The sequence below is a fragment of the Haliaeetus leucocephalus genome, unplaced genomic scaffold (assembly GCF_000737465.1).
Source record: "Haliaeetus leucocephalus isolate CR32 unplaced genomic scaffold, Haliaeetus_leucocephalus-4.0 Scaffold2, whole genome shotgun sequence".
NCBI classification, from domain to species: Eukaryota; Metazoa; Chordata; class Aves; order Accipitriformes; family Accipitridae; genus Haliaeetus; species Haliaeetus leucocephalus.
The window spans coordinates 16,959,778-16,981,404 of NW_010972438.1; the positions used below are offsets into that span (position 1 = coordinate 16,959,778).

Consider the following 21,627-nt stretch of genomic DNA (forward strand, 5'->3'; position numbering starts at 1 on the left):
CGGGCTCCCCCGCCCGGCCCTGCCGGAACCGGGCAGCCCCGCCGCCTCCGCCCTTGCTGCCCCGGAGCGACCCTGGGTACCTGCCCCGGGGATCCCCCAGGAGTGGGATGCTGGCCCCAGCCCAGCCTGCGGGGTTCCCCCCCCCAGTGGGGTGCTGGCCCCACAGCAGGCCCCAGGGATCCCCCCCAGGAGTGGGGTGCTGGCCCCACAGCAGGCCTGGGGGATCCCTCCCAGGAGTGGGGTGTTGACCCCATCCCAGGCCCCAGGGATCCCCCCCAGGGGTGGGGTGCTGGCCCCACAGCAGGCCCCAGGGATCCCCCCCAGGAGTGGGGTGCTGGCCCCACAGCAGGCCTGGGGGATCCCCTCTGGGGTGGGGTGCCAGCCCGACCCCAGGTTTTGAGTAGCCCCCCTGGAAGCGGGATGCCAGCCCCACTCCAGGCTTTGAGGATCCCCCCGCTGCGAGTGGGGTGCTGGCCCTACAGCAAGCCTTGGGTGTCCCCCAGAAGTGGGGTGCCAGCCCCTCCCTGCTGCGGTACCGTACCCCCAACTCCATCGGTGTCCAGCCTGGGCACATCCCTTCGGAGCACAGGCCGGGGGGGGATCCCCACCCTCCTGGTGGCTGGGCCCCCCCAGCAAAGGCCCTGCAAGTCTGGGCACCCTGTCCTGCCTGCCTGGGACCCCCCGGGCTGCACTGGGGGGCTCCTCTGTGGGCTCCCCTCGTCCCTGCCACAGACCAGCTGGGGCGGAGCTAACAGGGCCGACGGGTACCCGCTGTCCCGCGCCACCCCCCACCGGGGCACTGGGATGGGCCCGAGCCCCTCCATCCCACCTTGGCCCTCCCCTCGCTGTGGGGGAGCGGGGGGCTCGGGCAGCAGGCTCTGCCCCGCGTGCTGCCCGCAGCAGGCAGGACCCCGCACAGCCCATGGGCGTTCTGCCCCACGGATACCCGATTTCATACCGATAACGGGCCGCTCACGCTCTTCAAAGCGCCCCGGCGATGCTGCTGTGGGCGTTCACAGACCTGCCCTGTGCCTGCGGGCAAGGCAGCCGCTTATTTATTTTAATTTATTATTTTTTTTAATAACTCCCAGTTGGGGTTTTTATTCCCTTCCCGAAATTCCCAGGGAGAGCCTCGCTCTAGGTGTGACGCGGGAGCACGCGGAGCTCCCACGGCACCGTGGGGCGGCGGGAGCCGGGACGGGCAGAGAAATCCCCGGCTGCTGCCGGGGGAGCGCTGGCAGAAAATGTCTTTCGGCTCGTCGCCGTCGGCAGAGGAAGCAGCCGGCAGCAGGAAGTCACGCCGAAATCCGGCAGCCCTTTATTTGCTCAACCCCTGCCTGCCTTGAGAAATACGTAATTAACGCCTTGAAACGCTCGTTTAACAGAGCGCTTGGGTTTTTCATTTTTATTTTATCTTCGCCTTGGCGTGAGCCGTGCTGGCGGCAAGACCCGTCCTGGGAAGGGGGGCCGGGTGGGGGTCTGTGCCGTCCGGGGGGGGCTCGCCGGTTGTGCAAGCTCGCTGACCCGCTTGTTTCCGGGGAGGGGAGGGCACCGGCAGAACGAAACCCCACGGGGTTTGCAGGCTGTTGGGGAAACACGTGGTCCCCCCTTCGCCGCGAGTTGTTCCTGCACCGGGCCTTGCCTCTGGCTCGGCTCCACTCGGACCGCTGCCCGGTGTGAAATAACGGTGCCCGGGGGGTGCAGCCGGCCAGGGGGGTTTGGCATCTCCTTTCTGCAGGGGACCAGCTGGGATGGGGAGCATTACCCCGGTGCCGTCGGCTCTGGGTGCCTGGGTTGGGGGAGCCCAGCCAGCCGGCACTGAGCATCACTGAGGGGCGGCCGGGGGCTCGGTGGTCAGGGAGGATCGCGGTGTGGGCCGGCCAGCCGGCATCCCTATCCCATGTCCTGCTCTGTGGCAAAGTGGAGGCAAGAGGAAGGGGACGGCCACGCTCCCTTCTGCGAAGGCCGGCATTTACGAGCGGCATTTCTGATCCTCAGCTGGTTTCTGAAGCCAAAAATAGAGCGAAATGGCTCTTTTTTAATTTTTTTTTTTTAATGTTTATTTTTTGCCCTCACAGCTGTTCAGGTGTAAATAGCGCTGGAGCCTTGGGTCACTACTGCCGTTTCCGAGCTGAGCCGTGGCCGGAAAATCCTCCCAAGCAGGCAGAGAGCGGCTGGGGAGGTGGGGCCGGCATTGCCCCCCCTGGGGGCTGGTGCTTGCGGCATCCCCCCCTCTGTGAGAAGCCCTCGAAGTGGGGACGCAGTGTCAGGTGGATGCTCCCACGTCCCCGCTGCCCACCCTTCCTACGGCTTGTCTTTTTCCCCATGGTCGGAGGAAGCTTTGAGGAGAACTGGGGCCTCGCGTGAGCCCAGGCGGGTGCTTTTTGGTGAGCACCACGGCTCTTGGGCGTGCTTGGCAAGGCAGAGCTCCGCGGTCCTCCCTGGGGGCTGCAGCCCTCCTGTGTCCTCCAGAAATAGGGAGGGAAAATTAGGGAGGAAAGAAAACAAGGAGAAAAATAGCTTCACCCTTTGTGTCGAATCAGTCCGCGGCATGAAGAGGAGATGGTTCTACCAAGCACGGTGTGGTTTTTGCTGGCGACTCGTGCCGTCTGGCAGCTGCAGCTCGGAGCTGCCAGTGTAGCTGGGCAGGACGTGGTGCGATCGGAGAGCACCCATCTCGGTGTGCGGCAGTGGCGGTGGGAGTGTAGGACTGTGCTGGCCACTGGCACCGCGGAGGGCTTGGGGCTGACCGGTGAGGCCATCTCGGCTCAGTGCCGTGCCCTGTGTGTGGCCATGTGCCTGCTTCTGCCTTTCCTTCACCATGGTGGGCGAGCTGGAGAGGGATGGACATGCGCTGTCAGTGCGGTGGGGACGGGCAGGACCCCCGCGATGGCAGCCGGGAGCACCTGCCGCTGCCTGGAGGTTTCCTCTGCCGGCTCCGGCAAATAGGTTGCGTGCCGGGTAGGTTGCGTGCCGGGTAGGTTGCGTGCCGGGTAGATTGCGTGCCAGAGAGCTCCGGTGTCTGATGGGGAGAAGACCCAAATAAAGAAACCTTCCCCCCCCCCCCCCCAAATGAAGCAATCCCCCCCTCCTTGCTGCTGGAAACCAACAACCTCCCAAGGTTTTGGTGCTGGGAGAGGCCAGGAGCCGCTGCCGGCACCTGAAAGCACCTGGAGCATCCGCCCCATTCAGCAGCGCTGCCAGCACCTCCCGATGCTGCCATCGGCTCCTTGGCATCGCCAGGGCTCAAACTGCTGGAGTCACCAGCCGTTTCTGCTGGGCAGAGGTGGAAGTTGGGTTCTCCCCAGCCCACCTCTGCCCGCAGGAGCCAGGATGATCGGGGAGGGATGCAGGATCACTGGCAGGCAAGCAGTCCCCACGTTCAAAGCTCCTAATTCCTTATCTTCCTTCAGAGGATTAGGAAAGCAAAAGGATTTCTCGGCTGCTTGGGAGGCGTTAGAAGCTGCGAAGGCGCCCGGGGCAGGGGAAGGTGCTGGCGGGTTGATCCTGTGGATCCCCAGCAGTTTTCAGTGCTGGAGGTGCAAACCCTGGGGCGAGGATGCTCCCCTCGCACCCCACCCGGGCTGGGTCGCACCGGGGTAGGTCGCGCAGGCAGCTGCCTGTACAAGATCCTGCCTGGGTGAGCCAGTAGCTGGGGTGAGGGCAGCTGGGGCAGGGCTCAGCGGCTTTATATTTTTTTTCAGGGCTTGCATAAAAATAGAGGAAGGGAGGGACCAGCTGCGACTTTCGGAGGCTGCGTTGCCCCGGCTCTGCCCAGGGCTCGCGTGTGAGCTGCCTGTTTTGCTGCACTTTGTCCTGTCTTGGGGTTTTGTTTTCGTCCTCCCTCCTGCCCCAGCCCAGGGTGATGGGAGGGGATCGGGCCCTCCCTTCGGTGGGGACACTGGTGGGGCCCCGGTGGTGTTTCTGGCCACGGACCAGGAGGTGTCACAGTGCAGGGGGAGCAGGGAAGAGCTCGGAGCTGTTAGATCTGGGTGTACCCCACATCCAACCCCCTGGAGCTGGTGGCCAGGCTTGGGATGGGATGGGAGGAGGGAGCCTGGCACCCACGCCCTGGGATGGGTCACCCTGATGTCCCCGCTGGTGATGTGCCGGGTGCAGGCAGCTGCCCTCTGCTCCGAGATGAGCTAAGGCTTTGCCCAGGAGAGGCCGCAGGCTTATATGTATATATTTTTAATATATTTTTACATATATGCATTAGAAATATATTTTTATATATTGCTTTTTTGTCTATATGTATCGCTCTTTTGTATGGAGCAATGTATAAATTGATTTATATATATATTAAAAAGCACATATATATGTTGCTTTACCTATATATATATATAGCTTTACAGAAGAAGGTGTCCCATGGCTGAGCCTGCCCAGGGCTGTGGGTGCCAGTGGGTGCCCGAGCGCCGCTGCCGTAGCCGTAGCCGGCCTGGCTTCTCCGCAGCCACCAGGTTTCCTGCTCCGGGCTGGAGCGCGGGTTTCCGGGCCGGAGGCCGGCTGAATCACCGGAGCTGGGGGAGCTGAGTAATCCTCCATCCCCGCTAGCAGAAAACCCAGGCGGGGGGAGCAGGGTGCTGGCGGCATCCCGGCTGTGCCAGCGGGTGAGCCTGCACCCTATCAGGGTGGTATGGAGGGGATGATGGCACCCAGGCGTGGGGGCTTGGCACCACCGGGGGCGGCTCTCAGGCACGGGCTGCACCAGAGCCGCTCCGGGTGTTTGGGGCAGGGGGGGGAATGCAGGGAGCATCATGGAGCGGCTGGGGGGGCGCGGTGGGTGACAGTCTTCAGGAACCCCCTTTTCTAGGGCTGAGCCCCAAAATTGATGCCGGTGACCCCAAATGTGTCTGGGAGGAGGGGACAGCTCGCTGCTGAGCCGTGCGGGTGCTCTTCCCCAGCCGTCCCGGTGCCGGCACAGCCGGTGTGGGGGGCGAGGGCGCCAAGGTGGCTGGTGCCAGCGGAGGGGGAGAGGGACTGCTCCGGCTATGGCAGGGGCAGAAACAGAGCAGCAAAGTTCCAGGATTCCTGGAAAAAGCCTGGCACAAGGATAGTTTTGTCCAGCTTGCGAAGCCCAGTGGCCCTCGTTGGCGCTGGGGGTGTGTTTGCCATGCCCCCCCCCGGGAAACCATCCCCAGCCCACCTCCTCCTTCCCCATGTGCTCTGAACGTCCTTCTTGCTGCTGATTTATTTCTATTTTATTTATATTTGCGGTATTTTTTAAATGTGTCTCCATCGGCTGCCTTGGACAGGGGGGTCTGCACCTCCCCAGTCCCCCCCAATTTTTTGGGGTCCCGCCTGGGGACGTGGCATCCCACCGGCTGCCGATGTGCGGGCTCCTCTTGGGAAGTGGCCAGCCCTGTGCCGGAACGGAACGGCCCCTGGGAAAAACGCCCTATGTTGCTGCGAGGTTTTAAAAAAAACGCGATTATTTTTACAGCAATTTTCCATCTATTTTGGGTAGGAAGGAAAATGTCGAGGGGAATCTCTTTTTATTATTATTTTTTCAGTCTTTGGGTAACTGCTTTTAACACACACCTTTGAAAGTCCAGTTAGATGGGGGTGGCGAGATGGGGTGGGGTCTGCAGCTGTCCCTCTGTCCAGCTGTCTGTCTGTCCTGCAGGGAAGGGGATCGGCGGGTTTGTCCAGCAGTAAAAACCATCAGTAAATCCATGCTCAAATAATAGCTGCTGTTTGCCAGGCCAGGAAAACTTGCCGGCACAGTGGCTGGGGACGGGGTGCTGGGTGCTGGGGATGGGGATGGCTCCGGACCCGCTGGCGGATTGAATTCCAGCTTCTCCCCCGTAATAAGGAAAATTTTCCAGCTGTGCATCGCTTCCATCCACGCCTGGATATTTGAAGGCGTAAAACAGGATGGTGCCGTGCTGCAAGATGGAAAATCCCCTCTCAGCGATGTGGGGTGAGGTGGACCCTGAAACCTGTGACCAGCTCCTTAAATATATGGCATTAAATATATGCTGGCCAGAAAGCATCTTAAATCATGGGCTGCAAAATATATGTTGGCTAAATAAATTTTTTGCTGGTGGATTAACAGGGTGTTTTGGAGCTGGGCAGCTGCTTGCTTATTTTAAATTTTTGAAGATTATTTTTAACAAAAAAAGGGGGAAATTGGCTCGGGAGAGAGCTCTCCTCCTATTTTTGACAGGCACTGCTCTGGGAATGAGCGCTGCCCAGTCCGGGCAGGGCTGGAGGAAGCCCGGCCGTGGGATCAGCCCGTGGTGGGGAGCTTCTCTCCGTCTCCCCCCGATGCGCCAGGCCGGCACGGGGGGGGTCCAAAGGACGCGAAGCCCCTCCGGCACTGCCTGCCTCCTGCCTGGTTTGGGCAGGAGGATGGAAGCCAGCAGCTGGCACCCTGCCCGGGGATTGTTTTGGGGCTGAATGGACGGCAGCCGGGGTTTTCCGGGGATTGGAAACCCTTCCCCTCCACCGTGTTTGCCTGGGGGAGGCTGGGAAGGGTCCCCCCCATGCTCAGCTGGGTGGGAGCCGCTGGTGCTGGGGTGCCCATCAGGCCCTGGCCGATGCTGGGGGTGGCACGGCGGTGGGGAGGCACGCAGCTTCCCTGGCAATTATCTGGCCCCTTTGTTAGGCGAATGCAATGATCTGAAAGGGAGATTGGAGTGGGGGGACACACTAATTGCTGCCGCCCCGGCTTCATTCTGGACGCTGGTGGGGTAGCCGGGGAGCGTTATTAATTCAGGCCTGAATTTCTGCTCGCCGCAAGCCTGCGGGCTCTCGTGCCGGGTGAGCTCCCGGCAAGCAGAGGTGCTAGCTTGAAATGGGGAGGGGGGGGGCAATGGCACAGCTACCTTCTGCAGGCTGCGGGGAAGGAGCCCGGAGTCGCGGGGGAAGTTTGCAAGGGAAATGGCTGGCCTCGGTGGCTGCCGGCTACTGCCGCTCTGCCGGTGGCTGTCACCCTGCCGGGAGCAGGCAGGAGGTCCCAGGGGTGAGTTGTTCCCTCCTGGGCAGGGAACAAATGTCAGGCAGAGCAGGAGACTGGGGAACGACTGTCACCTCACCCCAGGGACGCTTGTAAGCAGGGTCTTCCCTTGCCTTGTGCCTCAGTTTCCCTGTCCGGGCACCCGCTGGGGAAAGGCACGGTGAATGCAGCCGGCTCTGGCCGCCGAGCCTGGCGGTACAGGGCGGTATTGTCAGAAACCAGAGGTATTTAATGGAAAAAATGAAGGGATATGCTGAGTCCTTCCCCCTGCTGCTCCCAGCTCTGGGCAGGAGTTGCCAGCACTGACCACGAACACCGGCTGGGCTGCGCTGGGTGCCGCGTCAGCATCCCAAGGGCGCCGGTGGAGGCTGGGTCGGCAGCGCCGGAGAGTCCCCGCCGTGCCAAATGCTCACCTCTGGGCTGAGCAAAGCCTCTCCCTCAGCATGTATGGCATGGAAACCGTGGAGTGGGGTGGTCGTAGCAATAAATGTAGGGTCTGTATAGCCTCAATATGGCCCCAGCCTCGGGGGGCTCCATGCCCTGAGCAGCACCCGCAGTGATATCTGTGGGGTACGTGCCCATCACCTAAGCTGCATTTATGCCGGTGCCACAGGCATGGGCAGAAGGCGTTTGCTCCCTGCCGCCATGTCTCAGCTGGCATGATGGACTCTGTTTTTCCCGGTTAATTTTAGCATAATCTCCATTTTTTAAAAAATTTTTTTTTTTTTAAGTCCTCTGTAATCTCTCTTCCCCCTCTGCGGCCGTGCCGGCGCAGCCCTGCTGCTGCCTGCTTGGGGCCCCCCGTAAGGGCAGCTCCATGACTGAGGGCAGCAGCGAGGGGACCCGCCGAGAGGGTTTGGAGAGGCCGCAGGGATGGACTTGGCTTGGGGGGATCCCCTGGGATTTGCACCCAGAGGCAAGGACTGCACTGGTCCTCAGCCAAAGGGGGCTCATCCTGCTGGGGGTCCCGGGGCAAGGCGAGCCAGGCGCTCATCCGCCTCCGTGGCACTCCCTGCCTGGAGAGGGGACAAGGGACATGTGCTGTCTCTTTCCGCTTCCCCTTTGAGCTTCCCCTTTCTTGCAGCCAGGGTGACTTTGCTCTTTCCCTGCTCGGAGAGGGAGGGCTGGGCCAGGAGCTGCACGTTGCCTGCATGGGGGTGACGTCCCCAAGGGGAACAGAGTGGCAGAGGGGGAGCTTTAGGTGCCCCGGCCATCTCCTCTGAACCCCTGGCATCCTGCATTTTGATGCTGAAAAATAAACTCAACCCAAAAGCCGTCGGCTTTCCCTGCTGGCAGCCGCCTCCGCAGCCAGGCTGGGGCACAGGACCCGGCAGGCTGGAAAGTGCGCGCTATTTAAAAAAGCAACCCGGGGGTGGCTGATCCCACCGGGAGCCGCTTGAGCTGGCTGGTGGAGGCGGCAGTTTCTTCCCGAGTTCCCTGGGGTGCCAGGCTTTGGGTGCCCAGCTCCCTGCCCGTACCTGGTGGCACGAGCATCTCCGCATCCTGGCCGCTGCCAGCTCCAGCCATGGGCATGTGGTGGGGCTGATGCTCCATCGTCCCCGGGCGCAGTAGGGATGCGGGATGTGGGATGCGGGATGTGGGATGCAGGATGCAACAGCTAAGCTCAGGCTCTGCCTGGAGCTGGGATGGAGGGTGATAGGAAGGGCTTAGCTCCCCATTGCAGGGGGCTCCCCGCTCCCAAGCTCGGCCGAAGCTGGGGCTGCCAGTCATCTCGGCTGCAGCATGCCAGGACCATGGGGCAAACATTGCTGTGTTGATGGCATTTTCCTGGCCCGGAGCAGGTGTCATTTCTCCTCTCTGGAACTATTGCAAGGTCCCCCCCAGGCTCGCCTTTTCCTCCCCCTTTCTTGGCCCCGATATTCCCGGTGCCTGTCCACGCATCGGCTCCAGCCGATGCTGGGAGCTCTTCTCTGATAGCTGAGGCATCCACTGCCCTCCCTCCCTGGGCTACGGGGGTCCCAGTAGGGTGGGGGTCCCCAGCTTCAGGCAGCACCTCACTGCTTGTCCCCCCTTCTTGTTTCTTCACAGGTGCTGGCGAGTCTGGGAAGAGCACCATCGTCAAACAGATGAAGTGAGTGGTCCCCACACCATCGCTGCAGCCGGCACCATGCAGGCCTCGGCCACGGGCTCCGAAACTGGTGGTGGCTGGGAAAAGCTCCCCATGCCACAGAGCATGGGTGGCGAGCAACACCCCCGGGTGCCCCGCAAAGGGCTGACCTTGCCTGTTTTTTCTCCCCTGCCCCAGGATCATCCACGAGGATGGCTACTCAGAGGAGGAGTGCCGGCAGTACAAAGCCGTGGTCTACAGCAACACCATCCAGTCCATCATGGCCATCATCAAGGCGATGGGGAACCTGCAGATTGACTTTGGAGACTCCTCCAGAGCGGTGGGTGCCCTCCCGCTCCCGCCGCGCCTAGGAGGGGTGGGGGTTCTCGGGGAGCAAAAGCAGATGCACCCAAAGCTGGACCAGGATTAAGGGTGGCCCTGCCCAAGGCCTGCTGCTCCCTGGCTGGCTGTGACCTCCTGTCCCTGGTGCTGAGGATGGGAGGGACCCAAAGTATAACCCATGGGTGTGCACGGGCCCTGATGGCTGCAGGGGTGGTGGTCCCGCTGCTTCCCTTGGGTCTCGTCCCCATCCACCACTGGAGCTCCTGCCCTGCTGTCCAGGTGGGACGTGGTAGGCTCCAGTCAGGTCCTTCGGGGCAGAGTGAGCCCCAGTAACCCTGTGCCAATGCCTGAGCCCTGTTTTTTCCCTGCAGGATGATGCTCGGCAGCTCTTTGCGCTCTCCTGCACCGCCGAGGAGCAGGGCATCATGCCAGAGGACCTGGCCAACGTGATCCGGAGGCTGTGGGCTGACAATGGGGTCCAGGCTTGTTTTAATCGCTCCCGAGAGTACCAGCTGAACGACTCCGCTGCCTAGTGAGTACCCCTGCTCCTCTCCCCCAGCTTGGCTGGATCAGAGCCCTGCGGGCAGCATCACTTCTATTGAGCAACAGAAAATCCCCCCGGGGGCTGCTGTTCCCCATTGCCAGGCTTGGGGGCTGATGCTGCCACTTCCCGCCCGGCACTGGGGCTGAGCTGGAGCAGAACTGGGAAGGCAGATGTTTCAAAAGCTGTTTCCTCCCCTGGCAAGGTGCTGCGTCCCCTGGGAGGCGGGTACCGGGGCATCCCCCTCCTGCTGCCACTCCGTGCCCACTGCCCTTCCCTGGGCATGCTTTCCCCTGGCCTCTGCATCCTGAGATGCCTTCCCCTGTGTGAGCATAGCTGAGAGTCGTGCCCATCCCTCTGCCTGTGGGCATGGGCCATGAAGGCAAGGAAAAGCCCCAAAGCAAGCACTGGGGACCCTTATATCTGAACAGGATGCACAAGAGGGTTTTCTTTTTCCTTTTAAATGAATTTATACGGAAGGACTTGATATTATGCTGGCATATTAGCTGGCAAACTGGTGTTGAGGTAGATAAATTGCCTGCATCTGGTTGGGTTTATCCCTGAAGAGATTTAATAAATAAGTTAATCTGCCTAAAGTACGATTGCTGGAGAGGGCGGTGCAGCCGAGGCTGTGCTCAGCTCACATGGTGCCCTCCTGTCCTCTCTGCCTAGACCCGTTGTGGTAAAGCAGTGCTGGGGGGAGCTCATGGTGTGCTGGGAAACCCCCACCAAGGCTGGTCCCACTGAGGATTGAGCGCCCTTGGGACTTGCCACCATCCTGGGGGCTGCTTGGTGCCCTGTGTGCCAGCCCAGCCGTCCCCTCCCGCTTGGCACTGGCAGGTCCCTCTTCTGCACTGAGGTCACTGGGGTGAAGAGGTTGCAGGAAACCTCCTGGCAAGCACCGAGCCTGGAGAAGCTCCTGGCAGTGTTTTCCTCTGGCACCCGTGGCTTTTGCTTCTTCCTGCCTGGCACCTGCCCACCCTCCCCAGCCCCTGTCCTGCTCAGCCCCATTGCTCCCCAGTCAGCGCCGGCATTTCCTGGCAGTGCCGCGCTGTGCCGTGGGTGCTGGTTTGGAGGCACGGGAGACCCGGCAGGTGCCTGGCAGCTCACGTGCACAGTTCGAGCAAATATATCTGCAAAGTGTCTGCAAATTGAGCATTTGCCGTAAGTGCATTTATGGAGCGTTTGGCACGTTACAGGGGTTGGACAAGTATTAATTAGGAGCCCCCTCCAGCTGTTGCTCCAGCCTTTTTCCAGCCCTGTGGAGATGCCAGTATGGTAGTTGATGCCCCGTCCATCCCTGTGGGGATGGTGCTGTGCCCATGGTGCCGCTGGCTCAGGGCACCCTGGGGGTGAGGAGCCCCGTGCCATGCCCAGCACGCAGCCCACCTGCACCCCAGCCCTCTGCAGCAGCCCCCAGCCTCCTCCTCCACAGCCCCTTGGGGTGCCAGGAGCTCAGGGTGCCGGTGCTCACCGGCACCCCGGGGGCTGGGTGCGAGGTCCGAGTGCCGCCGGCACCGCGCACGGCCCTGCCGCTGTGTTTCCTGTTTTTTTGTCAGCCGGAGGCCGCCTGTGTTTCCGGCTGTTTTCGAGCTGCTCCGTGGCGGCGGCGGCGTGCTGGCCCCCCCGCCCTCGCACCCGCAGCAGGGTCCCGGGGCACCCACCCGTGGCTTTGGCTTTGCTCCGGCACACCAGAGGGCTTCCCGGGAGCTGGCGAGCGGCCGCGCTGCCATCAGAGCCGGGGATCCCCGTGGCCTCGCAAGCTGTAATCTGACTTTCACCAGATTACGGGGCTGCAAAGGCCTTAATTAGCGCAAGCCTAATTTGCTTAAAGGAGCCTGTTTATAATAACCCAATTAAAGCAACGTGAGCTGGAGAAATCGAAACCCGCCTTGATCCCCCCCCCCGGCAACCCTCGGCCGGTCTCGGCTGCCTGGGGACCGAGCCACCATCGCTGCCAGGAGCTGGGGTCTGGCAGGGCTGGGGCAGACAGCAGGGCAGGCGATGCCACCCTGGGGGGCTCAGGATGGGCAGCAACCCCACGGCCATGCTGCTCCCCATCCCTCCGGCCGCCCGCCTCCCGCTTCCTCCCAGGACGCCAGCCCTTTGTGTTTTTTGACTATAAATGGCACGGCGCCATCGATTGTTTCCGCCGGCGCTGTGGCCGGTTGCCATAGCAGTGAATACTTTCCTCTTGCCATTTCCCCCATGCAAACGGCCGGGGGAACAGGGGGGAGCCCCCCAGCCCCGGCTGCGTCCCCTGCCCAGTCCCTGGTACCGGCACGGTGCCCCCCGAGCCCTCGTTCCCGCGCGTCCTCTTGCCGTCCCAGTGGCTGGCTGTCCTGCCCTGCCCTGCCCGTGTCTGGCAGGGCCGTGGGGTGACCCCGGGGTGCAGATGGGGTCTGCTGTGCTGCCCAGCTTGGGCGCTGCCCACGCCGAATGGACGATGCCGGGCTGTGGGCAGGGGACTCTGGGGCGGTGTGGGGATGCCCCATGGGATTTGGATGGGTCGTGCCCCACGGTCCAGCTTCCACAGCGCCTTTCTGCTCCCTCCCCAGCTACCTGAACGACCTGGAGAGGATAGCCCGTACCGACTACATCCCTACCCAGCAGGACGTGCTGCGCACCAGGGTGAAGACCACCGGCATCGTAGAGACCCACTTCACCTTCAAGGACCTGCATTTCAAGTACGTCTGACCCTTTCCCTTTAGCGTTTTCCAAGGCAAAAAACCAAACCCCTCCCTCCCTGTGCCGGGCTGGATCCTGCTTGCACGCTGCATGCAGCGAGCCCCCCCTGGGTTTGCTCGTGGCGGGAGCTGCTGCCTCGGAGAGAGCGGAAACCGCCGAAATAGCTGGAGCAGCCTCAAAAACGCCTCGCAGGGCTCAGCCCGGGGGCGGATCCAGCCTCTGGCGAGGAGGGGAAGGGGGAAGGCATCCTCCGGGTGCGTGACGCTGCTTCCGTCGTGGGAAGAGCGCTGGGCGGGAGCGGGGGGTCTTGGGGTCAGGCCCCGGTGTTGCTGCCCGCTGGCACCCCGGGGTTGCTTTCCACTGAAAACCCAGGGGAAATAGTCAGGGCTTCAGTTTCCGAGGCAAAAAGCCAGCATTGTGCACATCCCGGGGGATTTAGTCACTTTGCAATGGATCTGCTGGGGTCCTCTCTGAGTGCGGGGGGCTCGCGGGGACCCATGTGCCACCCCGGTGGGATGGAGGGGCTTGGTTGTGCATCGCCAGGGCCGTGCTTGGGAGGTGTCAGCGGGGGGGAGAGGATGATTCGGGGAGGGGGCACGTCAGCGAGGAAGCCACCCCGCTGGCCGAGTGGTTGGCGGTGGATGTGGTGCTGCTGCCGGGCTCTTCGTGGAGGCAGGGCATCCTCTGCCGCCTGCAGCGGGAGAGGCGTGTGGTGCACCAGGATCATCCCTTGAGTCCTCGTGCTGCCTGCAATCCTGCTGAGCCCACAGGCGCTCGGCTGAGCACCGGTGGCTCCCCTCGGTCCAAGGTCCCCGGCAAAACTCCGCAGTGCCCTCTCCGGAACGGGTCTCTGAGAGACCTGGAGCCTGGCTTGAGGGAGCATGGTGCTGACAGCCCCTGGGAAAGGTGGCCTGATCCTGCCTGGCTCATGGCGAGGATTTGCTCTGGCTGGATCTGAGCCCAGACACTGCCCTGTCCCTGGGATGGGTGGCAGGTGCCGGGGCAGATCTGCGGCACTGGCAAAATCCCTGGGGTGGAGGTGCCATGCTCTGCCCGCCCTGGTGCTTTTTCCCAGCACAGCTCCTGCTCTGGGCAGCTGGGGAAACTGAGGCAGGGAGTGGGGCGAGGGTGGTGGGACCGGGAGCTGCCACCCATTGCCATGCTGCCTCCCTGCTGCAGGATGTTTGATGTGGGCGGCCAGCGCTCAGAGCGGAAAAAGTGGATCCACTGCTTCGAGGGGGTGACGGCCATCATTTTCTGCGTGGCCCTGAGTGCCTACGACCTGGTGCTGGCTGAAGACGAGGAGATGGTGAGTCAGGGGGATGGAGCTGGCACCGTGAGCCATACCCTCCTTTGGGGGTCGGGGGAGCACCTCCTCCTCTGGTGGCCACCAGTGCCCTGGCCAGCACGACCCAAGCCTTGCAGGGTCCTCAGCATCCCCTGCCCGGGCAGGCAGGAGCAGTGGCGGGGGGCGGCAGGTTGGGCAGCAGTTGGGTGGGCACTGCCTGGTGGTCCCTGCCCAGCTCAGGCTGCTGTCTCCCTTGCCAGAACCGGATGCACGAGAGCATGAAGCTGTTCGACAGCATCTGCAACAACAAGTGGTTCACGGACACGTCCATCATCCTCTTCCTCAACAAGAAGGATCTCTTTGAGGAGAAGATCGTGCACAGCCCCCTGACCATCTGCTTCCCCGAGTACACAGGTACCAACGGGGTCCCTTGGTGCCCACCCTGGCAGGAGGAGCAGGCAGCACCTTGCCCAGGCAGTGTAGCAGGAGATGCTGGGGATGAACATGGTGGCTTTCCTGTGCCCGGGGAGCGGTGTGTTGGGGCAGCAAGTGGCGTGCAGTGGTGTTTGAGGTGCCCCAGGGGGTGGGAGAAGATGGAGGGGGACAAGGGGCAGCAGCCCTGGTGGGGTTTAGCTGAGGTTCACTGTGCCTGGGGAGCATCAGTTTGGTATCAGGGCGGTGGCTGCGGCGGCATGGGGAGCTGAGCTGAGCCCAAACCCCTTCGGTGTTGGTGGCAGGGGGGTGCCAGTGTCCCCGGGTGGCCATGGGGCAGCCCAATGTCTCCTCCTCTCCAGGGGCCAATAAGTACGACGAGGCGGCCAGCTACATCCAGAGCAAGTTCGAGGACCTGAACAAGCGGAAGGACACCAAGGAGATCTACACCCACTTCACCTGTGCTACCGACACCAAGAACGTGCAGTTCGTCTTCGACGCCGTCACCGACGTCATCATCAAAAACAACCTGAAGGACTGCGGGCTCTTCTGAGGGCTGGCGCTGCCCAGGTGGGTGGTGGTCTCAGTGGTGACTCCCAAAATGGGGTGGTCATGGAGCATCCTCTGGGGATGGGACGGGCGCTGCCTGCCATCCCACCATGGCACAGGTTGGTGGTGGGTGCCCGTGCGCCCATCCCCAGACCCCACCTGCTCACCACCTGCTCTCTCCTAGGACCCCTGGCCGCGCCGGTGAAGGAAGGACCGTGCCGCCCCCCTACTCCTGCTTCTCTTCGGATTCATCCCTCTGCCCCCACCCCATAAAGAGACTTTTTGGGTGCCAGCGTGGTGGCAGGGCCTGTGTCGCCCCTGCCACCCATGCTCCCCCACCCCCATCCTCCTCCTCCTCCTCGCCAGCGTCGCCCTTCCTGGGGAAAACGAGGTTTTAATCTTGGTTTTTAAACCCTGAACCACTCCAGCCCCCCAGTTCATTCGCTCCCGAGCCCAGGCGCTCTCATTGTTTACATTGCAAGTGTTGCTGGCACGGGGGGGACACAGGGGTCCCCTCGGGGATGCCCACCCGGCCGAAAACACGACCGATGACATTCCTTTTAGTAAACCAGAAAAGAAAGAAAAAAAAAAAAAACAAAACCATGCAAAAAAACCACACCACACCGGCTGGGGCGAGGTTGCTTTTTAAAGAAACCTTTTTACCAAACTATTTAAAAGCATCAAGTGCTACGTGGTGGCAATGTCCTCCATGGCCAGCCCACCCCCCAACCGTGTGCCTTGGGGGGGGTCCACGCCCCACCCCGCCTCGCTGCCCCCCACCCTGCCGCCCAGAGGGATGGGCAGCCCCCGGCAGGCAGTGGCCGGGCAGGAGGGCGGGCAGGGGGCTGCTGCCCGCTGCCTGTATTCCACCCCCCCCTTCTTTCTAAGCCTAGTTTTGTAGGGCTAGCTGTTGCATTGGGCGAGGAGAGCCCGCTGTACAGAGCGGCCCCCGCTGTCCCCCCCCGGCCCGGGGGGGCCCCCTCAGCTGGTGCCCGCGGCCTCGCTTTTCCCACAGGATGTTTTACCGAATTGTTCACATGGTTTGAAATAATAAAATGTAGAAAGGAAAAAAAAAAAAAAAGAGAAGAAAAATATATATACTGACCCCTCCCTCCCCTGTGACCCGGGGGTGGGCATGGGTGTTTCACCTCTGCAGGAGGACTGGAGGGGCCCGGGGGTGGGAGAGGGACACGGGGTGGGCTGGCATCACCCTGGGGGCTTGGCAGCATCCCCTGGGTGTGGGAAGTGAGGGTAGCAGCGGGACCCTTGGGGAGGGAGCTGGGATGTTGCCGGGGGGCTGAGGTCCCCCGGGGGTGCTGGCTCAGCAGCTGTGGGTGCTGCTGGGGGGGGGGGCATGATCACCCACTGGCCCTGTAGCAGGGGAACGGTGGCACCCAGGGGACCCCAGTACCACGCAGTCCTCGGGGACACCCAGTGACCTGTGGCCCTGAAGGAGATCTTGCACCCAGCAGCCCACAGGGACCCCCCAGCTCCAGGGGACACCCATGGACACCCGGGACCCAAGGCACCCGCAGCACCCCCCAGCTCTAAGGGGTACCCAGGGAATTCCAGGACCCCCCAGCACCCAGGGGAGCCCCCACCACCCCTCAGCTCCAAGGGCTACCAGGGACCCTCAGCCCCCAAGTTTCACCCAGCACCAAGGGGCACCCAGAGACCCCCAGCCTCCTCAGCACCAAGGGTCATCTGGGGACCCCTAGCACCCCCAGCTCGGAAGGGAACCCAGGGGCCCCTAGGAACCCTCAGCCTCAAGGGGTATCCAGGGACCCCCAGGACCCCTCAGTACCCCACCAGCTCCAAAGGGAACCCAGGGACCCCTAGGACCCCCCAGCTCCAAGGACTGCACAGGGACCCCCAGGACTCCCCACCACCCCTCAGCTCCGAGTGGCACTCAGGGATCCTCAGCCCCCCCCAAGGGACCCCCCAGCACCCCCAGCTCCAAAGGGACTCCAGGGACCCCACCAGTTCCAAAGGGAACCCAGGGACCCCCAGCACCCAAGCTCACCCAGTGTCCCCCAGAACCCAGCAGCACTGGGTGCCCCACAGCACTGGCCGGCGGGAGGGCTGGTGGGGAGGGGGAGCGGGGCCATGCCCCCCACCCAGGGGTGGCTCCAGGGCCGAGTGGGTCAAATCCCAGGGGTTTGGGGCAAGTGGAGATGGTTGCAGAGGTGGGCTGGGGGCAGCGGTGGGGCTGGGCTCCAGGGGAGGGGGAGGCCTGGGCTGGGGAGGGGGGGCTGGGGCTGGGGCTCAGAACAGCCCGCAATCCTTGAGGTTCTCCTTGATGATGATGTCAGTGACGGCGTCAAAGACGAACTTGACGTTCTCGGTATCGGTGGCGCAGGTCATGTGGGAGTAGATCTCCTTCACGTCCCGCCGCATGTTCAGCTCCAGGAACTGCAGCTTGATGTAGTTACCCGCGTCGTCGTAGGTGTTGGGACCTAGTGGCGTGGCAGTGAGCGGGGTCCCTTCCCGAGCCATGGGTCCCCCCGCCACGGGTGCTGGCCCAGCGTCACCCAACGCTCCCCTGGGTGGGCAAACCTTGCTTGGTCCGTGAGCAAGGCTAGTGCAGCATCGCTTGCATGGGGTGCTGAGGACACCTGGTGGGTGGCTGCTGCAGGGTGCTGGCACCCAACCCTTCACCGCACCCCACCACCACCCACCCTGCACCCGCCGGGAGAGCCGCTGCCACCCTCACCGTCGTAGTCGGGAAAGCAGATGCTGAGATGGGCCTTCTTGATCTTCTCCAGGAAGACATCCTTCTTGTTGAGGAAGAGGACGATGGAGGTGGTGGCAAAGTAGCGGTGGTTGCAGATGCTATTGAAGAGGTGCAGGCTCTCGTGCATGCGGTTCTGTGGAGGGACACAGCCCCATGGTGACCCCCCACATTGTGACGGGGACAAAGCGGAGGCAGTATAGGGTGGTGAGCTTTCCTCACCACTTCGTCATCCTCCACCAGCACCATGTCGTAGGCGCTGAGGGCCGCGATGAAGATGATGCAGGTCACCCCCTCGAAGCAGTGGATCCACTTCTTCCGCTCCGAGCGCTGGCCACCCACATCAAACATCCTGGACAAGACAAGAGGGGGTCAGCACCCCCCAACCCCTGCCCACCATCCTGGCACCAGCCCTCACCGGGGGCTCGGCCCTCACCTGAAGTTGAGGTCTTTGAAGGAGAACTGGGTCTCGATGATGCCAGTGGTCTTGACGCGAGAGCGCAGCACATCCTGCTCCGTGGGGACGTAGCCGGGGGTCACCAGGCGCTCCAGGTCTGACAGGTAGCTGGCCAGGCACACAGCAGGCACGAGACAGGGGTTGGCAACCCCAGACCCGACAGCCCACCCCCAAAACCACCCCCACTACGTACTAGCCAGCCGAGTCATTGAGCTGGTACTCAGAAGCGCGGTCGAAGCAGGCTTGGATGCCTGTGTCCTTCCAGAGCCGCCCGATGATGTCCGACAACTCCTTGGGCATGGTGCCCTCCTCAATGGTGTCCGAGAGGTGCAGCAGCTTGCGGGCATCGTCCTACAAGGGAGAAGGGCTCAGTGGGGCTGGGGAGCTGGGGGACACCCCCCTGCCCAGCATGGGGTGCTTCTCACCTGGCGAGCCGAGTCCCCATACTGGATGTTGAGGGTGGTCATGGCCCGCACGATGGCCAGCATGGACTGGAGCGTGTTGCTGTAGATGATGGCGATGAACTCCAGGCATTCCTCCAGTGAGTAACCGTCCTGGTGGATGATCCTGGCAAGGGAGGGGGGGCGTGGGGCTGAGCTGGGTGCTGCGGGGTGGGGGGCACCCACGGGTGCAGCATAGGGGTGGGTGGAGCACTGGTGGACGGGATGACCCATGGGTGCAGTATGGGACTGAGCTGGGCGCTGTGGGTTGAGCAAGGCACTAAGGGGTGGGTGCACCCCGTGGCTGTGGCATGGGGCAGGCACATGGCACGGTGAGGCACGGCCAAGTGGCACCCCTTCGCACTTACTTCATCTGCTTGACGATGGTGCTCTTCCCCGACTCCCCTGCTCCTGCGGGGACAAAGCACGGGTCATGGCAGTGCCCATGGCAAGGGCACCCCTGGCTGTGCCCCGCGCTGGACCCCTGGGACCCCCGGTGCCTGGCACGGCTGGGGGGCCCTGGTGGCCATGCCAGGTCCATGGCTCAGGGCAGGGGGATTACAGCCTGGTGCCAGCAGGCATTAGGGTTGGGCTGAGCTATTGTGGCTAATGGGATCTGTGGCAGCTCAGCCGGGGACATACTCGGGAACCCAGGGAGGGGTAGGGGACATGGTGGCATCGCAACCCCACCACCCACCACCCGATGCCCCAAGACTGTGCAGGGCAGGAGGACGTGCCCTGGGCTGGGCCAGGAGGGCAGCGATGGCACCCATGGCCCCACGACATCCAGGGCACCCCAGTCCTTGGGCACCACTGGGGCAGCTGGGAGGGACTGGGAGGGACCCACAGTTCTGGGGGACTGTAGGGACAGACACAGGGGTGGTGATGTGAGCTGCATGGGGTTGCATAGGAGGATGAGGGAGGCTGCTGGGTTGGGGTGCTGGTATGTGGTGTTGGTGAAAGCTCTTGAGATAGGTTGGTTGAGGTTGGGGGGGCTGGGAGTGGGGGGGATGTTGGGGGGGCTGGTTGGGTTTGGGGGACACCTGGAAGCTGGGAGTTCTTAGCTTGGGCTGTTCAGATGGGTTGTTGGGTTTGGGGTGCCTGGTGGGAGGGGAGCGGGGGGGAGCTGGTGTGCAAGTTGTTGAGATGAGCTGGTTTAGGGGACCCTGGGAATGGGGGGCTGTTGGGGTGGCCTGGTTGGGTTTAGGGGTGCCAGCGGGGCAAGAGAAACATTGGGTGGCCTTTTAGGGTGGGCTGGTTGGTTTTAGGGGTGCTTAGGAGCAGGGGGCTGTTGGGTGGACTGTTGGTGTAGGCTGGTTGGGTTTAGGGGTGCTGGAGGCATCAGGGAAACTTTGGGTGGGCTGTTGAGGTGGGCAGGTTGGATTTAGGGCTGCCTGGGAATGGGGGTGCTGTTGGGGTGGACAGGTTGGGTTGAGGGGTGCTGGGAAGTGTCAGAGGAACATTGGGTGGGCTGTTGGGGTGAGCTGCACAAAGGATGGGTATCTCCCTCAGGGTGTCCCCCCCCATACCCAGTAGCAGCAGTTTGACGGTCCTGGCATCCTTCTCAGCGTCCTCCTTGAGCTTCTTCTCCAGCTCGCGGGAGTGCTTCTCCTCGGCGCTGGCCCCGGCGCCCATCCTCGGCCCCGCGGCCCTGCGGCTCACCCGCTCCTTGGAGGTCAGCACCAGGATGGGCAATGAGCTCCAGCCCCCCGCCGCCTCCAGCGCTCGCCTCCCTGCGCCTGCCGCGCCCGCCACCGACTGCCCCGCTGCCACCACTGCCCACCCAATGTGGGCCAAGGACGGGGCCAAGGTCCTGGGGGGCCGCCCGGCAGGGTGCTGCGCTCAGCACCCGTGGCTTAAGCTGGGGCCCCCCCCTCCCGGCCTCCCCAGATAAACCCCCTTAAATCTGCAGCGGGCTGAGCTCAGCAATCCTGCAGCTCCCAGCGTCAGCGCTTCTGCCGGGGGGGCCCAAGGCCGGCCAGCCCCCCGCTTTGCCCCTGCCCTGGGGCTGTGACCCGGCCGCCTCCGGGGACGTGGGACCCCCACCTAGCTCTGGCTTTGCTGTGGAGCCTGGAGTGGGGGGCTTGGAGCTGGGGGACTCCTCTGGGGTCTGGTAGAGGCTGGGGGCAGTGGGTGGAAATGGCCCCATTGTCCCCAGCTCACGCTGGTCATACCCCCTGCTCTGGACCAGTGCCCACAGTCCCCTCCAGTAAACCATCCCAGTGTCCCCAGGTCCCTGTGCCCAGTGTCCCCAGGAGCCCCTCCCTCTGTGATCAAATGCCAGCCCCAGTCACCCCACCCCGTGCCCCCAGACCCCCTTCCAGGACCCTCCACCAATGTCCCCAGGCCTCCCGGGTGTACTCCTTAGTGTCCCCAGCCACCCACCAGTACACTTCCAGTGTCACCAACCAGCCCAGCATCACTCTCTGGAGTGTCCCCAGTCGCCTCCAGCAACACTTGCACAATGCTCTCAGGGGGTGCCCGAGTACCATCCCCAGGGTCTCCAAGCCCAGTAACACTCCCCAAGGAGAAATCCCAGTATCCCCCCAGTGTCCCCAGGCAATCCCATTCCCCCCAAAGTGTTCTCAGGATATGTCCCCCCAAAAAACCTTGCCCAGTGTCCAGGGGCACCCCAGTGCCACCCCCGTGCTCCCACACCAACCACAGTGACCCCTCCAATGCCCCCAGGCCGCTCGGTGCCCCTCCCCAGTGTCCTTGGGCCACCAGTTCCCCCCTCCCGTGTCCCCAGCGCTGCCACCGTGGCCACACCAGTAAGACTTAGTGTCCCCAGGGACATCCCAGTAACCCCTCTGTGCCCCACGCCCCGGCCCCCAGCGTCCCCAGGCCCTGCCAGGACTCCCCCAGGTGTCCCCAGTAGAGCCCAGTGCCCCCGTGTCCCGCCCCCCCCGCGCTGTCCCCAGTGCCCCCCCGCACCGCCGGGCTGGTGCAGCGCCGACCTCGGCCGCCAGGGGGCGGAAGGAGCCCGCCCAGCTCCCCCAGTACCGCCCTGCGCCGCCCCCAGTACTGCCCCCAGTACGGCCCTTCACCGCCCCCAGCGTGCCCAGTACTACCCCCAGTGTAGCCCCGCACCTCCCAGCACTGACACCGGTGCCTCCCGGGACTGCCCAGA

General features: G+C 63.1%; 2 protein-coding genes across 2 annotated transcripts; one reads left to right on the forward strand and one right to left on the reverse strand.

Moving 5' to 3' along the window:
- Positions 1 to 9,015: 9,015 nt before the first annotated feature.
- GNAI2 (guanine nucleotide binding protein (G protein), alpha inhibiting activity polypeptide 2) lies at positions 9,016 to 15,944 on the forward strand. The gene is made up of 8 exons (XM_010572887.1): positions 9,016 to 9,053; positions 9,228 to 9,369; positions 9,743 to 9,903; positions 12,471 to 12,599; positions 13,780 to 13,909; positions 14,149 to 14,302; positions 14,683 to 14,890; positions 15,054 to 15,944. Exons 1-7 carry the CDS (start codon positions 9,049 to 9,051, stop codon positions 14,871 to 14,873), a joined length of 912 nt encoding a protein of 303 aa, XP_010571189.1. The 5' UTR covers positions 9,016 to 9,048; the 3' UTR covers positions 14,874 to 14,890; positions 15,054 to 15,944.
- Positions 15,945 to 17,134: 1,190 nt separating this feature from the next.
- Positions 17,135 to 20,132, reverse strand: GNAT1 (guanine nucleotide binding protein (G protein), alpha transducing activity polypeptide 1). The gene is made up of 8 exons (XM_010572899.1): positions 20,027 to 20,132; positions 18,866 to 18,908; positions 18,483 to 18,624; positions 18,251 to 18,408; positions 18,037 to 18,165; positions 17,823 to 17,952; positions 17,583 to 17,736; positions 17,135 to 17,325 (listed from the first exon to the last, which is right to left on the reverse strand). The coding sequence occupies exons 1-8, from the start codon at positions 20,130 to 20,132 to the stop codon at positions 17,135 to 17,137; spliced, it is 1,053 nt and encodes a 350-aa protein (XP_010571201.1).
- Between the last annotated feature and the right edge of the window lie 1,495 nt (positions 20,133 to 21,627).

Bases quoted from the DNA above. Each gene is read 5' to 3' on its own strand.
- GNAI2 (XM_010572887.1), top strand. The intron at 9,904-12,470 runs GTGAGTACCCCT...CTCCCTCCCCAG, and splicing joins CTGAACGACTCCGCTGCCTA to CTACCTGAACGACCTGGAGA. The intron at 14,303-14,682 runs GTACCAACGGGG...CCTCCTCTCCAG, and splicing joins CTGCTTCCCCGAGTACACAG to GGGCCAATAAGTACGACGAG.
- GNAT1 (XM_010572899.1), bottom strand. From the start codon at position 20,132: ATGGGCGCCGGGGCCAGCGCCGAGGAGAAGCACTCCCGCGAGCTGGAG. The intron at 18,625-18,865 runs GTAAGTGCGAAG...CTCCCTTGCCAG, and splicing joins ACCATCGTCAAGCAGATGAA to GATCATCCACCAGGACGGTT. The intron at 17,326-17,582 runs GTGAGGGTGGCA...CCACGCCACTAG, and splicing joins CTGCTTTCCCGACTACGACG to GTCCCAACACCTACGACGAC.